At 43.5% G+C, this 16,247-nt stretch overlaps 1 protein-coding gene across 2 annotated transcripts in view; it reads right to left on the reverse strand.

Annotated features, from left to right (window-relative positions):
* Window positions 1–16,247, reverse strand: part of LOC121326860 (importin-13-like) — a 42,126-nt gene that overhangs the window by 10,126 nt on the left and 15,753 nt on the right. The window contains exons 3-12 of one of the 2 annotated variants that reach the window (XM_041270443.1): window positions 13,111–13,251; window positions 12,537–12,678; window positions 9,795–9,961; window positions 9,372–9,492; window positions 7,999–8,146; window positions 7,525–7,706; window positions 3,951–3,977; window positions 3,595–3,729; window positions 2,300–2,446; window positions 874–954 (exon numbers count right to left, since the gene is read on the reverse strand). In XM_041270443.1, the coding sequence (XP_041126377.1) occupies window positions 874–954; window positions 2,300–2,446; window positions 3,595–3,729; window positions 3,951–3,977; window positions 7,525–7,706; window positions 7,999–8,146; window positions 9,372–9,492; window positions 9,795–9,961; window positions 12,537–12,678; window positions 13,111–13,251 (1,291 nt within the window). The remainder of the gene's footprint in view (window positions 1–873; window positions 955–2,299; window positions 2,447–3,594; window positions 3,730–3,950; window positions 3,978–7,524; window positions 7,707–7,998; window positions 8,147–9,371; window positions 9,493–9,794; window positions 9,962–12,536; window positions 12,679–13,110; window positions 13,252–16,247) is intronic. The other variant, XM_041270444.1, reaches the window with a different exon arrangement.

The raw sequence follows: 16,247 nt of genomic DNA on the forward strand, positions 1-16,247 counted from the left end.
TTATATTTCAGAAATATTTTGCAAGATTTGCATAGTACAAAGCCACATGGACTTTTATTATTGTTGAATACAACAATGTCGTAATTTTTCCAAACAGTGGATTTGGAAGTACCCTTTCCAGCAACGGAACGTTCCACTGCTGCATATTCTCCTACAGATTATATATATATATATATACACACACACACACACACATTATTTTTAATCCACCAGTCTCAATATTTTAATGCAGAGAATCTCTCCTTCAAGAAGAGAGTTTTAGGAAGCACAAAAATACTCACAATTAAAAAACGGCTTAATCTACTCACTGGTAACAGACTGACCCAACCCAAACTATAATATACAAACTACACTGTCCCGTCGGGCTTGGTCAGATAGCAAGGCTCTACTCTGAACCACTGCGTTTCAGAAGAGATTCAATTTGAAGCCAACTCAACCAGTGTCAGATCCCAGTTGTACACAACCGCCTTTCTCACTCCGTTCTCCAGTCTTTTTTGTTCAATAGCCTTTTTTTTTTAAAGAGTAAATAGCCTCAAGCAAACCATTTACCTTCTCCCTTTGCTTTCTATGTTTCCCATTATAAGTCCTGTTGCACAAAGACCTCATTGAGTCTTTCATTTTTCCCTCCAGCAATCTCTTAAATGTTTTAAGACTCATCCTATGATCCTTGCTTTATTCATCACTCACAACAACCACTAACAAAAAACACAAAAAATACAGTCCTGCAATGCAGTGGAGTGTTCCAAAAACCGCTCTGAACTGACAATGACAGGCTTGCTTAGAAATCATTGAAAGCACCATTTAAGCACATCTGGAGAAGAGTATAAAGGGTGCTGTTATGTTAAATGCATTGACTCTCATAGAGGCACTCACCTCAACCACCTGGGAGTCATTGAGCCACTTGCTGAGCACTGTCTGTATGAGAGCGAAGACCTGCTGAAGCACGACCACCACCTGAGACAGACAGACAGAGAGGCGCAGACAGCAAGAGAGACAGACAGACAGGGAGGGAGGCACAGTGAGAGACACAGACAGACAGAGAGGCACAGACAGTGAGAGAGACAGACAGACAGACAGACAGACAGACAGAGACACACAGTGAGAGAGACAGACATACAGACAGACAAACAGACAGTCAGCAACTGAAACAATTTAGGAGTAAAAAGCTGAACTAAGCAATAGCACTGTATGCTATTGCACATGTATATTGTTCCTTGTATCACAATCAAAATGCACCCCTATCATTCCCATAGTAGGATAGCAGTACCATTAACATGCAATGCCAGGGAGGTTCCAGGAGGTGGGGTTTCTTTCTGCATTTGTATTCTGTGTCCGGGAACTGTCCGCTATGAAAACCTGTATCTGAGCCTGTTTTCTTCCCCTGCCATGATTAAGCCGTACCCACATTTCCAGATCAATCCAGCACATATTATAAGACGTGCTTTGATAGAGACATAGTCTAAACAAGGAAACATATAAAAACAGCACACGCCCCACATCACAGAGAGAGACATGGGACTGCTGAACATACCATGCGAGTCAAATCAGTTGCCATCTTCATTACACATGCCTGTGATACTCAGTGCTAGGGGAACTGAAGAAACCGCCAGGAAAGGGATTTTATTCAGATCGAGTGACCTTGGCTCAGAGAGCCTGGAACACACAGCCAGCCAGGCAGACTGCCTCAGTGACCTGACCCAGTCCCGTCTGCAGGTCTGCTGAGAGGAGCCGGCAGCAGTGAGGCAGCCCAGAGAGGCTCGCTATTTATATACGGGTCAGCCTCTGCGATAGGGGTATATGTGTTCTCAGCATTTCATTACTTCTTGATGTGCAAGTCAGACATCAAAAACACAAGGAAGCATTGTACATCTTTTATCTATCTATCTATCTATCTATAAATTGGTCAATTATTTTCATTCTTCACTTGTAGTTATTTGATCCAGATGCACTTGTGTAGAACCAGTAAGCCATTATACCTGTGAATGCGAGGTCAGACTGCGGTGCCCATTGAGAAAGATTTGAATTTATTATGTTGAAGTATTTCTAAATGTCTCACTACTGAGTGTTTAACTATGGACAATATACATTGTGGATGCTATGGACAATATACATTGTGGATGCAAACTAGTTTTGCGCTGGAATTGGGGGTAAAGGGGGTTTTCATGGGATTGCAGTGAAGCACCGATTCCTCCGAACCCCACTGGGTTGGGCATGTAAACCCTACATATGGATTGTACAAGGGCTCGATCCCCTGTGCAGGTGAACATGGTAAATGGGCCCAGGCAGTAGCTCTGCTCACCGGGTTGGGTCCAGGCTCGACCAGCTGCTTCTTGACCTCGCTGCCCTCCCCAGAGTCGTCGTCGTGGCGCGTGATGTCCAGCGTGGTGAACAGGTTGGACAGCAGACCCAGGATGTGAATGATTGCCAGCTTATTGGAAGGGTTGGGCTTTACCAAGAAAGAAAACAAACACACACACACATGGGTTAGAGCAGCGCTTCTCAAACTGAGAAAGAAAACAAACACACACAAGGGTTAGAGAAGCAGTGCTTCCCAACCTGAGGGCTACAGTAAACTGCAAAATTATAGTACTCACAACATTAACAACGATAATGAAAAACCCAAACTTCCAAAGTGAAATCAGAAAAGCCTGCAATACTCACACACGCACACACCCACACGATTACTAGCTGCCAGCTGATTGTAACGGAAGCTTTTCCGATCTCCCCCCGCCTGCTCTCCAGCCCTAATGACTGTGATTAATGAGTAATTACAGTTGTTTTAGGGCACTCTCTTCCACACAGACGTTCGCACTTTAGTGCTGATGATGATGAATGCTCCGCTGGCAGCAGGGATCTGTGTACCAGTAAAAGCTGGCAATTAGAATCTCTGTGGGGAGCACTGAGACTGGCACAAATTCACAAGCTCCTTCCACACCCCTTCCCTCCGCACAGGGCATTGATCTGCCTTCTCTGGTGGGATATGAACAAGGCATTAGCTATGGTTCATTGCACTGATATAGTGTGCCATCAAGTGTGAGATTTGGGACACTACAATTAATAACACCACCATTTAATCGTTTGATAGCATTACAAGCCAAACAAAACAAAACCGAACACATTAAAAAGCACGATGAGTTTTATGAGGCAGCGTAAAAAACAAAACTAATGATTCTCAACATTCATTCTAGCACAGCTCAAAGAAGCTCTGGGACAGCACAAGGGCAGACAAGTTCCAATTATATCTTAGTCATCAACTGACTCGTTTACAGAGCTGCGTCTGCAACGTGGTTTGATCAGACTCCAAAAGGTTATTTTTCTCATTATAATTTCACGTGTTTGTTAAAAAACGGCACTTGAGCAGAATTGCACCGGCACGCCGACACAGGAGGGAATTTTGAGGCATTGTAGAGAAGATAATCATGCGGTCGATGAATCAGACGACTAGGAATGCCTGCTTACCAAAGAGACGACGCTTTCAAAGCCATTTACTAACCCTTTCCACAGAGAAACACATACTGCTGGCCAGCTTCTCGACCAACGACTGCAGCAAGGCTGAAAGGCGCCATGTGATTTTTGTAAGGAGAGTGGGCTCACCGTCTCACTGGCTAGCTTCTCCAGCTGCTGGATGTAGGGGGAGATGAGGGATTGCAGGTTCCTCAGGATCTCCTCCACTGGCAGTGCAGACAGCAGGAACCCCAGCGCCTGCATCAGCCACATACACTGACTGGTCTGTGAGAGACAGGAGAGGGGAGAGGGGTGAGGGGAGAGGGGTGGGGAGATTAGCCACAGTGATAGTATGCACACACGCTCACATATACAAAATTGCTGGTTAGCTAAAATAAATAAATAAATACATAAATAAATATATTATTTATATTATATTTTGTGCTTAAAACACAGAAGTTGCACAAGACTTTAATGACATTTTCAATGAATGTGGTTTTACCAACCTTGTGAATCTGTTTAATCAGCACATCCTGAGGAGAGAATGTGAGAAAGACATGAGGTTAACTGGGCTAGTGAATAAACAAGCATGGCACCGGCACACCAAGCAGCTGGAACACATTCATTATATACACAGTAGAAGAAAAAGCAAATCATCTAACAGATCCCTAAATTAACATAAAACCAAGGAGCAATGAGAGGAACGTCACAGCAATGCAAAATATATTGACAGAGCCTTCCCATTGAAGAGATGCACTGCAACTCTATAACCACAATAAACCACTGTTTGCATGGTAAGGTTATTAATTCTGTCCTGTACAAGCCTGCATTAAACTGTACAGCACACCAAGGTCTGAACATTGCTCCAGACACAATACTTAATTTAATTATAAAGTCAAATCCTAAAACACAGACACTGTACCTTCAGTGTTGACCTAAACTAATCTTCTCAGCATTAGCCAGACGATCATTGAGCACTGTTCTTTATCAGTGTCTCTAATTGCATTAAAAACTCCCTTTTTGAGATTCGAAAGCGATTCCAAGACACTGTACTACAATTAATAGATGTATAATCCTGATATGTGCTAATCATGCCAGCCAATCACATTCGCACGCCAATCGTGCCAGCTAATCACATTCGCACGCCAATCGTACCAGCTAATCACATTCGCACGCCACAAAGCAGCTTCCACATTTTCTTTCTGAAAGCAGCAAGATCTTGTTTTTCAATAAAAAATAAACATTTTACAAATGTTAAAAGTGATCTCCATTCTCTGGGGAACAAACAGCTTCAGCCCCTGGTCTTAGGTAAAGAGCAGGGCTGGGGGCAATTCCATTTCCCATTCCCAATCCCTTTTAAATCAATTCCAACACATCATTGATCACAACTGCAATTAGCAGCATTCTGTTCAAATGAACGTCTCAGAGACAAAGCTGTTAGTCAATTAAATTGGCTTCAAATGAAAGTGTTGAACAATCGCAACAATGATTGTGTCTCTCTAATATCAATTCAATTCTACGTCCTTTGAAAGAGGAATTGGAATTGATTTTAAAAAGGGATTGGAAATGGAATTGAAATTCAGGAATTGACCCCGACTCTGCTGAAGAGTTTTTCCTACGTTTATGCATGCCATGCATGTACCATAGTTTAGACTGGTTTGCCATGCTTTTATAATATGGTTTCCGTACCTGTCTGTGATTTACGATGCTTACCTCTGCATTACCATGCTTTCACTATGCTTTATTACACTTTGCTATGCGTTTCCCCAATTAACCGAATCGAACCAAACAAAGTAGGTGTGAACTGGCCCATAATATCTATAAAAAACTGACTTCAGCTGTCTGTCTATGGAGTCCTGATTGTTTAGTTTTTACTCACAATAGTTTAATAGTTTGGAAATTGAAGCTTCCTTTCACAGTTCATTTATATTGGGCCCTAATTATCCTAATAAAATTATCCTTCAAAGCTCAGATTCCTTGCTTTCATGTCCGAACAAACGAAGCAGGAAAATAATGACATGTTTATTTGTTTACTGCAATCATCAAATAGGCATAATCCAAACTGGACACAACCTTACACAGCAGCTAAACACTGTATTCACCATCATCAACAGTCCAGCTACAAAACACTGCATTCCCAGGATGCCACATCAAACTATTGCTCACTTTTGTTATTTTGTTTTCTCCGATTGACGTTCTGAAATCCTATTTGGGGTCTGACAAATATTCACATTTGTATCTTGTGCATTTCCCATAGGGCTGGTGAATCTTTATTTTTTCCCTGGCCAGGACATTTTATCCATCAAGCCTCCTTTGTTTCTTTCAAATAATCTCACACAGACAGAGAGTGTCTGCAGAGAATGAGCATGGAGAAATAATAAAAATGAAATGTAAAGAAACCACACCGCTGACAGCAATGCAATCACTCATCTCATCTCATCTTTCAGAGAATGGGACTGTTTGCATGGCATGGGGGGGGGGGGGGGGGGTCACATGCTGAGCTCAGTGTCAGTTGCTTTGCAAACCCTGTAAAAGGAACATCAGTGATGCTTTTTTCTAACATAAAACTGAGCAAGCAAGCAGGTTGTGTGTGTGTGTGTGTATCCCCAGTAACTGCCTCACTATGTCACTCTGGCATCCAGCCGTCTTTAGTGTCGCATTATTATCATGAAATGCAAATGATAGTTTTCATTAGAAAGGAACAGAGTGAAATTACCTTCAGCAAGACAGGGGAGGAAATGTAATGCAATGTATTGCGCTGCACTCTTTAACAAGGTACTCCCTTCCCACAGAAACTCAATCAGATAAAAGATAAAAAATGAAAAAACAGCCAGGCGCAACAGGAAACAAGCTGGTACTTTATTAGTGCTGGAGATATTGTAAACATGAAAACTCGCTAAAGGGACAGCCACTGGTTTTTCCCCACAGCTCACCAAAACATACCATCTGCAAACAGCCGGTGGTCGTGGATCCCATTTGCCCCATAATGCCATTACAGTAGCACTGGTTAAAAAGCGGAACACAAATCGCACATCTCTTGTCAATGGCTCCCGAGTACAGCGTTATAAAGAGAGTCACTGTAGTCTTATAGCAGTGATTCTCACAGCTGTGCCTGCGAGACCATATTGTTGTCCCCACTGACATAATAACAATCAGTAACAATGAAGACTGGTGTATTGGGAGTGGAGCTGAAGTCATTACAGTCTGCCTACTGAGAAATCTGTAAAAGAAAAGGTGGTATTATGCAGTATTGCATGCATTGATCTGATTCTTCCAGGCTGTTTACATTTCTGGTTTTGCTTTGAACTTCTCTGGTAGGCTGTTTGAATAGCTCGAGTTGCACCATGCCCGCAGGTTCACTTTAAAAAAAAAAAAAAACAAACAAACAAACACAGGAGTCCCCTCCGATCAGTGCAGACCAAAGCACAGCGGGTCACATGGAGGTCAGACCACATTCCCTCTAATGACTAATTCAACACAAGAAACAACCACTAAATCAGCCAAGGTTTTCTGACTGAAATGCCTTCAGCTATGAAACACAATTCCTCCAAAGGTGTTTCTGTTTTAAGCTGTGACTGCATGGACATAAACACTGCCATCCAAATACAGATGAAACCCAGACAAGAAGACAAGATCCTTATGGCTGCAGGACTTCAATGCTGCTCAACACACAAACACACACACAGTAAAACATCTGCTATTCAAACTAATTGGGATCAGGGGGATAATCACATTGTTAGGATAATCCAATTACAAATGGGAATTATGTTACATGACTTTCACTTCTAAATATATACAGTAGCACATTTTCTGTGAAAACAGGGCATAAGAGCACAGAGACGGGTAACTGAGGGGCTGTCTGGATAATCAGGGTTTAATTGCATTGGCCAGTCTTGGGGTGTGTGTGAATCATGTGTACATGTAATTCACACTAATGCACCAATGCGCTTTAGCAGCTTAAACAACTTAAGCCTGCAGCCAGAACAATACAGTGCAGCTATCAATATTCAGATATGCACAGATGGAGTCTCTCTCATGCTGTGCCTGTGCTATGCCTTGCTGTGCAGCGCTTGCTCTCACCTGGGACACTGCGACGATGTTTGCTGCGTAGGGCGGCAGGTCGTACTTGCACTCCCGGCAGATCTTCTTGAGTGTGGACACACTGGAGATGGAGAGCTCCGGGTTACCCAGCGCGTGCAGCACCAGCGGCAGGACGTTGCTGATCATGACTGGGTGGTCTGCCAGCCACTCTGCCAGGGCCCCTGAGATGAGAGGGAGGAGGAGCTTGATTGGGTGAAGCACATTTAGAAACAGCATATACTGTAAGTGATACTTCCTGTACAGCATGTACCAAGACCCCTCTGTGCATCACACTGACTGCATGTGAACCTGTGTCGTGTACCGAGACTCCCTGATCATCACACTGTAACAGTGCAGTGCAGTAAGTACAGTAACAGTGCAGTAACAGTGCAGTAAGTACAGTAACAGTGCAGTAAGTGCAGTAACAGTGCAGTAACAGTGCAGTACTGTGCACACCTATCCTCAGGCTCGTACCGATGGTGAACATGACTGTGTCTGCCAGCTGCACGTTGTTGATGTTGATCCTGGGGATGAGCCCGATGAGGCCGGGGATGACATCAGAGTAGTTCACATCGATGGTCTCTGCGATGGACTGGAAGCCGTACAGGAGGGCCTCTGTGTGCTAGGTGACAGCAAGACAGACATGCGTCAGGGCTCAGAGACGGGTGACCTGCAATCACCCCTGATCACAAAGCTAAAGTTTCTTCAGCTCTGCAGCACGTCGGGATTACAGGAAGAGATTCAGATAGGACGATCGGTACGCACTGTAAACAGGGTCGGGGGAAATTCCATTTCCAATTATTTTTTAAAACCAATTCACAATTCCAATTCCTCTTATGGACCTGGGATTGATTTAAAAAGGGAACTGGGAACAGATTTTAAAAAGAAACTGGAACTGAAGTAAAGGTAACCAGGCTGCTGGTCTTGTGATGATTATTATTCCTGGAGCGTTTGTGTGTCTGGATTGCACTTCCCCTTTAAGAAACTCACCACAATAACAGCATTCAGCAATGGCTCTGCACTGTTAGCAAAAAAGCCCATTAAAAAGAAGGGACATTAGTTCTCCTTAATATTCACTGTCAGTGCATCACGTATTATACATTACTGCTTTTACCAACTCTCAGGATCTCTTCTCTGGTAATAGAGTTTATTTTTTCCCCTGAGAAGAATAAATAGCTGTGTATTTTTCCCCCACACCACACTGACAGATACACCACTCTCATTCAGTGCTGAACATCACATGTCTGTTCTGGGCTCATAAATCAAGGGTCCCAGGGGCTGCGGAGTATCTCTGAAGCCATCGTGCCCCGGGCAGCATGATGAATGAAGCGCGGTGCCCCTTCACGCGCTGCCTGAGCGGCAATGATGAGGCCCTCGCCGGCGGGAAGTGGGAGCAGATCTGATAGAAGGCTGCCATTCTGACTGCTCTCACATTCTGAGCTCTCAAGGTGCCATCCATTCACTTTCTGGCTGCTGTCAGCAATGCGTTTATCTGATCCACTTCTGCACCGCAGCAATGATGGGTTTGTAGTCCTCAGCAGACCTTACAGATTCTAAAGGGAACCTGGAAGCACTACTTTAAATACTGTACACATTCAGAGTCCCAGGTGACTGTGCTAGTGGCCCCACAGATGACAAACATACTGCTGAGGCATTGCAAATACATACAAAATGCATCAGCTGCTTCTTGCAGTTACCTAGATATCAAACGCATTGTTCCAAATCAACAATTTACGGGTCCGGAAACTACACTGAATCACATATTACAAATGCAGAACACAGGCAATCAATTTAGTGTTAAACGATGTATCGACGAGGCAGACCTCTCTGTAGAGTGCAGTGCATACCTGCCAGGATGCGGGCTGCTCCGTGCTGGTCAGGACGCGTCCCAGTTTGTCATACAGGTTACTCAGCAGCTCTGCTCCCAGCATCTCGTACACATACATGAGTGTGTCGGAGATATCAACCCTGCGATGAACCCACACAAGCCAGGGTCAGTGCCGTGCCAACAACTGCACAAGACAACAAAATTGCTGCAACACACAACAACTCTAAGTGATAAAAGTTAGATTTCAGTATTTCTGTTGAGATTTTTTTTAATATGAAAAAACACATATTTTGGACATTGTGTTATTATGCTCACAGATAAACTGAAAGGAGGCAAGTGGTTGTTTTCTCTGTTTTGGGGTAAAGCTTTTGCCCCCTCTCCCTATATAGATTCTGTGTGTGTGTACTGTATGCCTGCCTGTGTGTGTACTGTATGCCTGCACCTGTAAATCCTGAACTGCTCCTTCTCGTCAGAGGACCAGGAGCTGTACTCCTCATCAGAAGGGAACTGCGCCTTGTGCAGCAGCACATCCACCAGCTGGAAGTAGACGGGCCGGTACACCTGCATGTAAACCACTTGCTTGTTGGCCTCGAAAGACATGATGTCATCCTAGGAAACACAACACAGGCCACGCTCAGCCTTTACTGCAGCGCTCTCGGGAAGGAAGGCAGGCACAGTACAGCACTGGACTGACAGCAATAGACTCCCTTTTCAGAGTCGAGACACCACACTCTTAATCCAGCTCCATAGAGCAGCTTCAGAACTGTGACTCCACACCCTCACAGCCACGCACACACACACACACAGCCCGTGTTCAGGGATCCCAGAGCTACGCCATCAATGAAGCTGCAATGAGAGAACAGTTCACAGTACAATACAATATGCACATTGCTATATAATCTATATCAAGATCCTAATGAACTCCACACCCTGCCAGGAGTCTGGACACAGCTGCTCCTTGTTGATCAGTGCTGGACCAGACAGTACACCATGGTACCACTGTTGAACAGGATTGACAGAACAACAACTGTGATGCACGCCCATGGTCTGACATACATGCACACACACACACACACACACACGCACACACACACACACACACACACACACACACACACACACACACACAGAACCAGGACACACACACACTGCCGCCCCCTCATCTCATCATTCCATTTCCTTTGCTCCAGTGAACACTAATAAATATTTCAATACCTTCTTTAACAGGAACGTTTCATCGTCGTTCATGTTCTGAAACTCCATGGTCTATTAAGGAAAATGTGTACGATGGTCTGGCCTAGATGTCGTACAACACGCATGGTCTTGCAATGGTTAACCATATCATCATAGATTACGTTACCAGTTATTGTGGGGTTAACCTGTAGCCTCTCAATGATTGTGGAAGGCGTGTTCCAGAAGATTCATGAACTGACCTCCCTCTCAACAAACACACCACCCAGGGACTGCACTACAGCACACCAGCGCGCACAGCAATTATAATTTAAACTGTTTTTACAGTTTGTACTGAAGATCTCTTCAAATCGTGCTGTCCTGTCTTCATCAATTTAGTTAAGATCTCTATTCTTCGAAAGCAGAAATGATATGACTATAGGTATACAAACAATGTTGCAATGGACAGATTGGTGCAATATAGTGCATTGCTATGTTGTACAGTATCCTATGTGTGTGTGTGTGCGTGCATATATATATATATATATATTATATATATATATATATATATATATATATATATATATATATATATATATATAAACATGTTAACAAGGTGCTTCTATTCCCACGAACAGAGAGAGAGAGAGAGAGAGAGAGAGAGAGAGAGAGAGAGAGAGAGAGAGAGAGAGAGAGAGAGACACAAACACATGACTGCTGCTAATTTCATTATTGCATTCCTCTGCAGCAAGCACCAATTCAGGAGGGGGTCTCATACTGGAAATGAAACGAACAAGCAGGAGAGAAATTGAAATATAAAAAACGAAACCCGTTTTCCTACTCCACCCCCCATCACCACACACAGCATTGAAAATCTCTTAATTGTCTAAATCTCTTAATATCAGAAAAAACATTGCCAGCACTTAATAAACCGGGAAACAAAAAGGCAGAGAACCTCGTCTCTGAAGATTCTCGGGCATTAATAATGCAAGCTCTGTAACTCCAGCCATTAACATAAACATTGGAACCTTGGAAATGTCAAGCAGAATTATAGCGTTGCAGTGTTATTTACCTTGTTTTGCAGCATTCTTTTACATGAACATTACACAACTACATCAAGCTGAATTCATTATAAAGCCCCCATCCTAGAAACAGTACAGACCTTTGTCGATATGCTCATTTAGAGCCTGTGAGACACCCGGGCAGAGACTGACTGACTGGCTGACCGACTCACTCAGGTAGGCTATGAGAAAATCGCTGTGCTGTGAGATGGAAGAGGAACAGTCACCTCTATTAAACATCATTTCACAGCAGAAGATAAACAACGGCAGCTGGAGCAGCAGCTTAATCCCCTAGCCTAGCCTTCCTTCAGGCTTGGACTGGAATCCTGCTCGGGGCACAAGAGAATCCAGTGTATAAACTTACAACAGTAAGAATAATAAAAATTGCCAGTAAAAATCGTACAAGTTCAGTTTCAAGTTGATTAAACTGCAGTTCAAATTCCTCTTGCAACCTCTGGCTTATCTTGAAACACAATTTGCAGGTATAAGCTCCTGAAATTGTCACAGCTGCCTGCAATGATTGTCTGTTTATTCATCTAGCCTGGCTCTCATAGAATAACCTGCTGCCCTTGTCTCCCTGTTGCCCGCGTCTCTAGTAAATTGTACCCGACAACTCTTGATTACATTAGAGCAGGGGTCTCCAACTCTGGTCCTGGAGAGCCCCTAGCCAGCAGGTTTTCTAGGTGTCTTTACATTATCAGTCGCTAAAGATCTGGAACACCTGTTAATCTTGACGAATTAAGCCAATAATTGGTTCAATTAAATAACTGAGAGATTGGCTGAAATGAAAACCAGCAGCCACAGTAGCTCTCTAGGACCAGGGATGGAGACCCCTGCATTAGGGTATGCAGACTAACATATGTTTATATATAGCTATATCTATTATATATATATATATATATATATATATATATATATATATATATGAGAGTGTCCTACAGCCTTGCTCCTACCTGCAGAGAGTACCAGAAGGTGAGTGTGAGGGAGCTGGTGGTCTCGTTGACAGGATAGTGTCCCGGGATGCCTGTGCAGAACATGATCATGTTGACGAGCGCCAGGAAGCTCTGCCAGTGGTCCACCTGCTCCAGCAGCGCTCTTGAGCACAAAGACAGATAGACAGAGTGAGGCTGCGCAGGGGAAACCAACACCAGCACTCAGTACAGCCATGCAAGGTCTAAGCTACTGATAACTTGAGGCAAAACTGCTCATAATACTGTAGTGGTGGTCTTTAAAACAGGGGGGTTGCTACTGCTTTGATTGATAACACTTTGTGTTTGCAAAGCAAACAAGCAATGTATTAATTTATTAAATGACAAATAATTTACTTAAAACAAAACACCTCTGTACTCATCAGCTGCTATTAAACATTAAAAAGTGGGGTATGTTTTCTATGCACGGGTTGACGACTACATTATACACATGCTACAATGCACTGGAATTTTGACAAACCCTGGACGACAATCGTCTGATTTCTCATACTTCACAGTCCGTGATTAATAATCTCCATTACAAAGAAGGGAAAGCTACCTGGAGTGGTTCTCCCCGAGCGCCACAGCGATGCGGCAGATCCCGTGCGAGGTCTCCATGTCTCCGCTCTGTACTGCCTGCCGGAGCTGCTCCTGGAGCTGCAGGACCTGCGGGATCAGCTTCAGAAGAGTGTTCACATACCTGCCAAGAGGGGGCAACAAAACAGGGCGTTACTGGACAAGCAAAAGGCACAGGGCATTAACGTATAGTCACCATCACACATCACGGGACACATCAAAAAATACCAGATGCTTCTCCTCAGCTTCACGGCACATGGGTAGCTCTGCCAAGTGATCCTGACTGATTCTAATTTTGTGAAACACAGTCTAGTCAGTCTTAATACTAGCCATTACCAATCATTTTGCTTTTCATTGTATTATGTACAAATTAAAACCCTTAAGACACGTTGCTACAATCAAACAAAAAAAACAAGAGAATAAATCCTACACTATGATGCTATTCCTGTCATTAATGGAAAACATCAGCACTGCTCTGCCTTAACGAAAACCCTTTTGAATAATGCCATTTCCTCTACACAGTAACCCCTTCCTCTGATCAACCCTTTGTCAATCGGGGGAGGCTGCAGTATGTGCACAGGGGATAAAATCGATTGTAACTTTGACTATTAAACACTTGTTATTACTTAAATCAATAAGACGTTTCAGATGCTGTATTTCTGTTTTTTTTTTTTTTTTAATTTTATTTGCAAAGCACCCTGGAATGCTCCACATAAAGAGCGATATATATAACCACGCTGTATTGTAATGACCCCCTTGTATAGAAGCACGCTGTATTGTAAAGACTCCCTTGTATAGAAGCATGCTGTATGGTAAAGACTCCCTTGTATAGAAGCACACTGTATTGTAATGACCCCCCTGCTAAGTCTGCAGCACTCTATTGAGTGTACAATGAAAGGCAAACTGCTAATGTTGCAGAACTGTCAGTAAACAGCCAAGGTGCATACAGGCGCTCTTTCAGTGGATCTCCTGCATTGTTTAATTTGCAGCTTTTTAACATCAGCCTTTGGTGCTACTCATGCTTTGTGAATGCAAGGACCCTCAAGTAGTGTGTTTCTCACTGGGAGTTAATGAAACATGAAGAAGAAGAAGAAACGCTTAGAAAATAAGGGAATAAAAGGTGCAAACCACTGGCACTGCAGGCAAGGTTCGCACGATAAATAAAACCAGATGTTTCAACAAACAGACAGATGTACTTTAAAAAAGGGATCACTTGAAACAATGGATCCTATTCACAAAAGAGGGTGTGGGGTTTATTCTCACTTCTCATAGCATTGTTTAACTTGCGGGGAGGGGTTTAGTTCTGTGTTTCATTGCAATCCGCTTCATCTCATTTGATCCCACTTGAAGGACATTATTAGTTGCTAAGAATAATGCGATGTTGCTGATTGAATCGTTTGCAAATTTATTTCACACAACATATTGCATGGTGCTGCTGCCACTGTGCCTAAAATAGACCAGCCCTGTAGGATATCATTAGCATGCAACGTGTTGGGCAAGCAAAATAAACTACAGACAGGACAGTGTAGGGCAGAGAGACTCTGTAGAAATACAGTCAATTACCCGTTAATAATATCAGCCTGAGAATACAGTAGAGAGACATCCTCAGAGACATCCTGCACTCTTACTCTTCTGGGGCTTCTATCCTGCTGCAATTATAAAAATAAAAAAACTGGCCTTTCCTTGCTCTGACTAGATCCCATAAACACTGCTGCTCTACTCGGATTGAGATGACTGGACACACGAGAGTTCAATTTCAGGGCTGCGTTTACACCCCTCACAGGAATCTGGTCACTGAAGACCACATGCTTTTCACGCATTTCTCGACCTGGAAAGCGATCCCGCATGTCCACGCGTAAAAAAAGAAAGTGCGCCCCTATCCCCCCTTCCATTTACTGCATGCCTTCAAGTCCTTCTCTCTGTCTGTGCAGGAGTTTGAAAGAGTTAACCTTCTCTACCCTTGACAAGCACAGCTGTATCTTTCAGGCTGGTTAGTCCCTACCTGTGACTCCAGATGTGCACCACGCCTCAATCTCTATTCAATCCATAAAGGATAGGGCTGTCACTTGTCCTAAATGCTATCAAGCAGCTGAAGGGTGAGAGGGAAACAAGGAGATGATCGCCCATCCACGAACGACACAAGGACCTCACACTCTCATAACAACCTTCTTTTGGACATTGAAAACACAGTGTAGTAAACTGCCATGGCTTTAGTTCCCCTCGCTATTCCAGACCATGTTAGCCGCTGTCACGGACACCACATTCTGGTCTCGGGGACACAAAGCGAGTTTCATTTTGTGAACAGTTCTAATTTCACCCTACTCTTCATAGTGAGAAAGACAGCCCATATATTTTATAAAGGGTTACCATGTTACATCTGCATGGCAGATGAACAATGCTTTGCCATTCCCCTCTGTGATTTACAATGCTTGCCTATACTTTACCATGCTTTCACTATGCTCTTTTTACACTTTGCTATGCTTTTACTGTGGGAAACTTTGCATTGCTTTTGTAAGGGTAGACATTTCCATCCAGTTGTAATGGCCAGGGACCCCACTCTAAAGACAGCTGGCCCCCCACTCTGCCTGGAAAGACTGAAGTGCCCACTGAGTAGAACGAAGTGACTGCAGTTAGGATCTGAAGGTTGTGCATTTGAATTCCCCCCGGGGTCGCTTTCCATGCTAATGCAAGCCACAGAGGAAAGAGCAGGTTTCAGACAGGCAACAAATCTTCTGGCTAATGGAAATGAGATTGGATTGTAATACGGGCAGCGCGTTGTCATGGCGATCAGTGTTAAAAAGGCGCAGAGTGGCATGACTTGTTACAAACAGCAGCCAAGGTTTCTCAATTGAAGAGAGTTTCAAGATGATGGGAACATCTGTATCGAGGAAAGGGTTATTTCATTAGCGTTAATAATCAGGCTCCGCTCTACATGTTCTCCAAGACAACCCAACACCAAGAAATGAAATTTGAAAGCATGATCTCTAGTGCTCACGCAGTACCATAATGATAGTACTGCACCATAATCATAGTCGAACAAGAGCTGCAAGGACCAAGGGTAAAAAGCATAAAAGTTAATAGTTCAAAATGTTAGCCAAGCATTAAACATTTTGAGTTTTT

The sequence above is a fragment of the Polyodon spathula genome, chromosome 14 (assembly GCF_017654505.1).
Source record: "Polyodon spathula isolate WHYD16114869_AA chromosome 14, ASM1765450v1, whole genome shotgun sequence".
NCBI lineage: Eukaryota > Metazoa > Chordata > Actinopteri > Acipenseriformes > Polyodontidae > Polyodon > Polyodon spathula.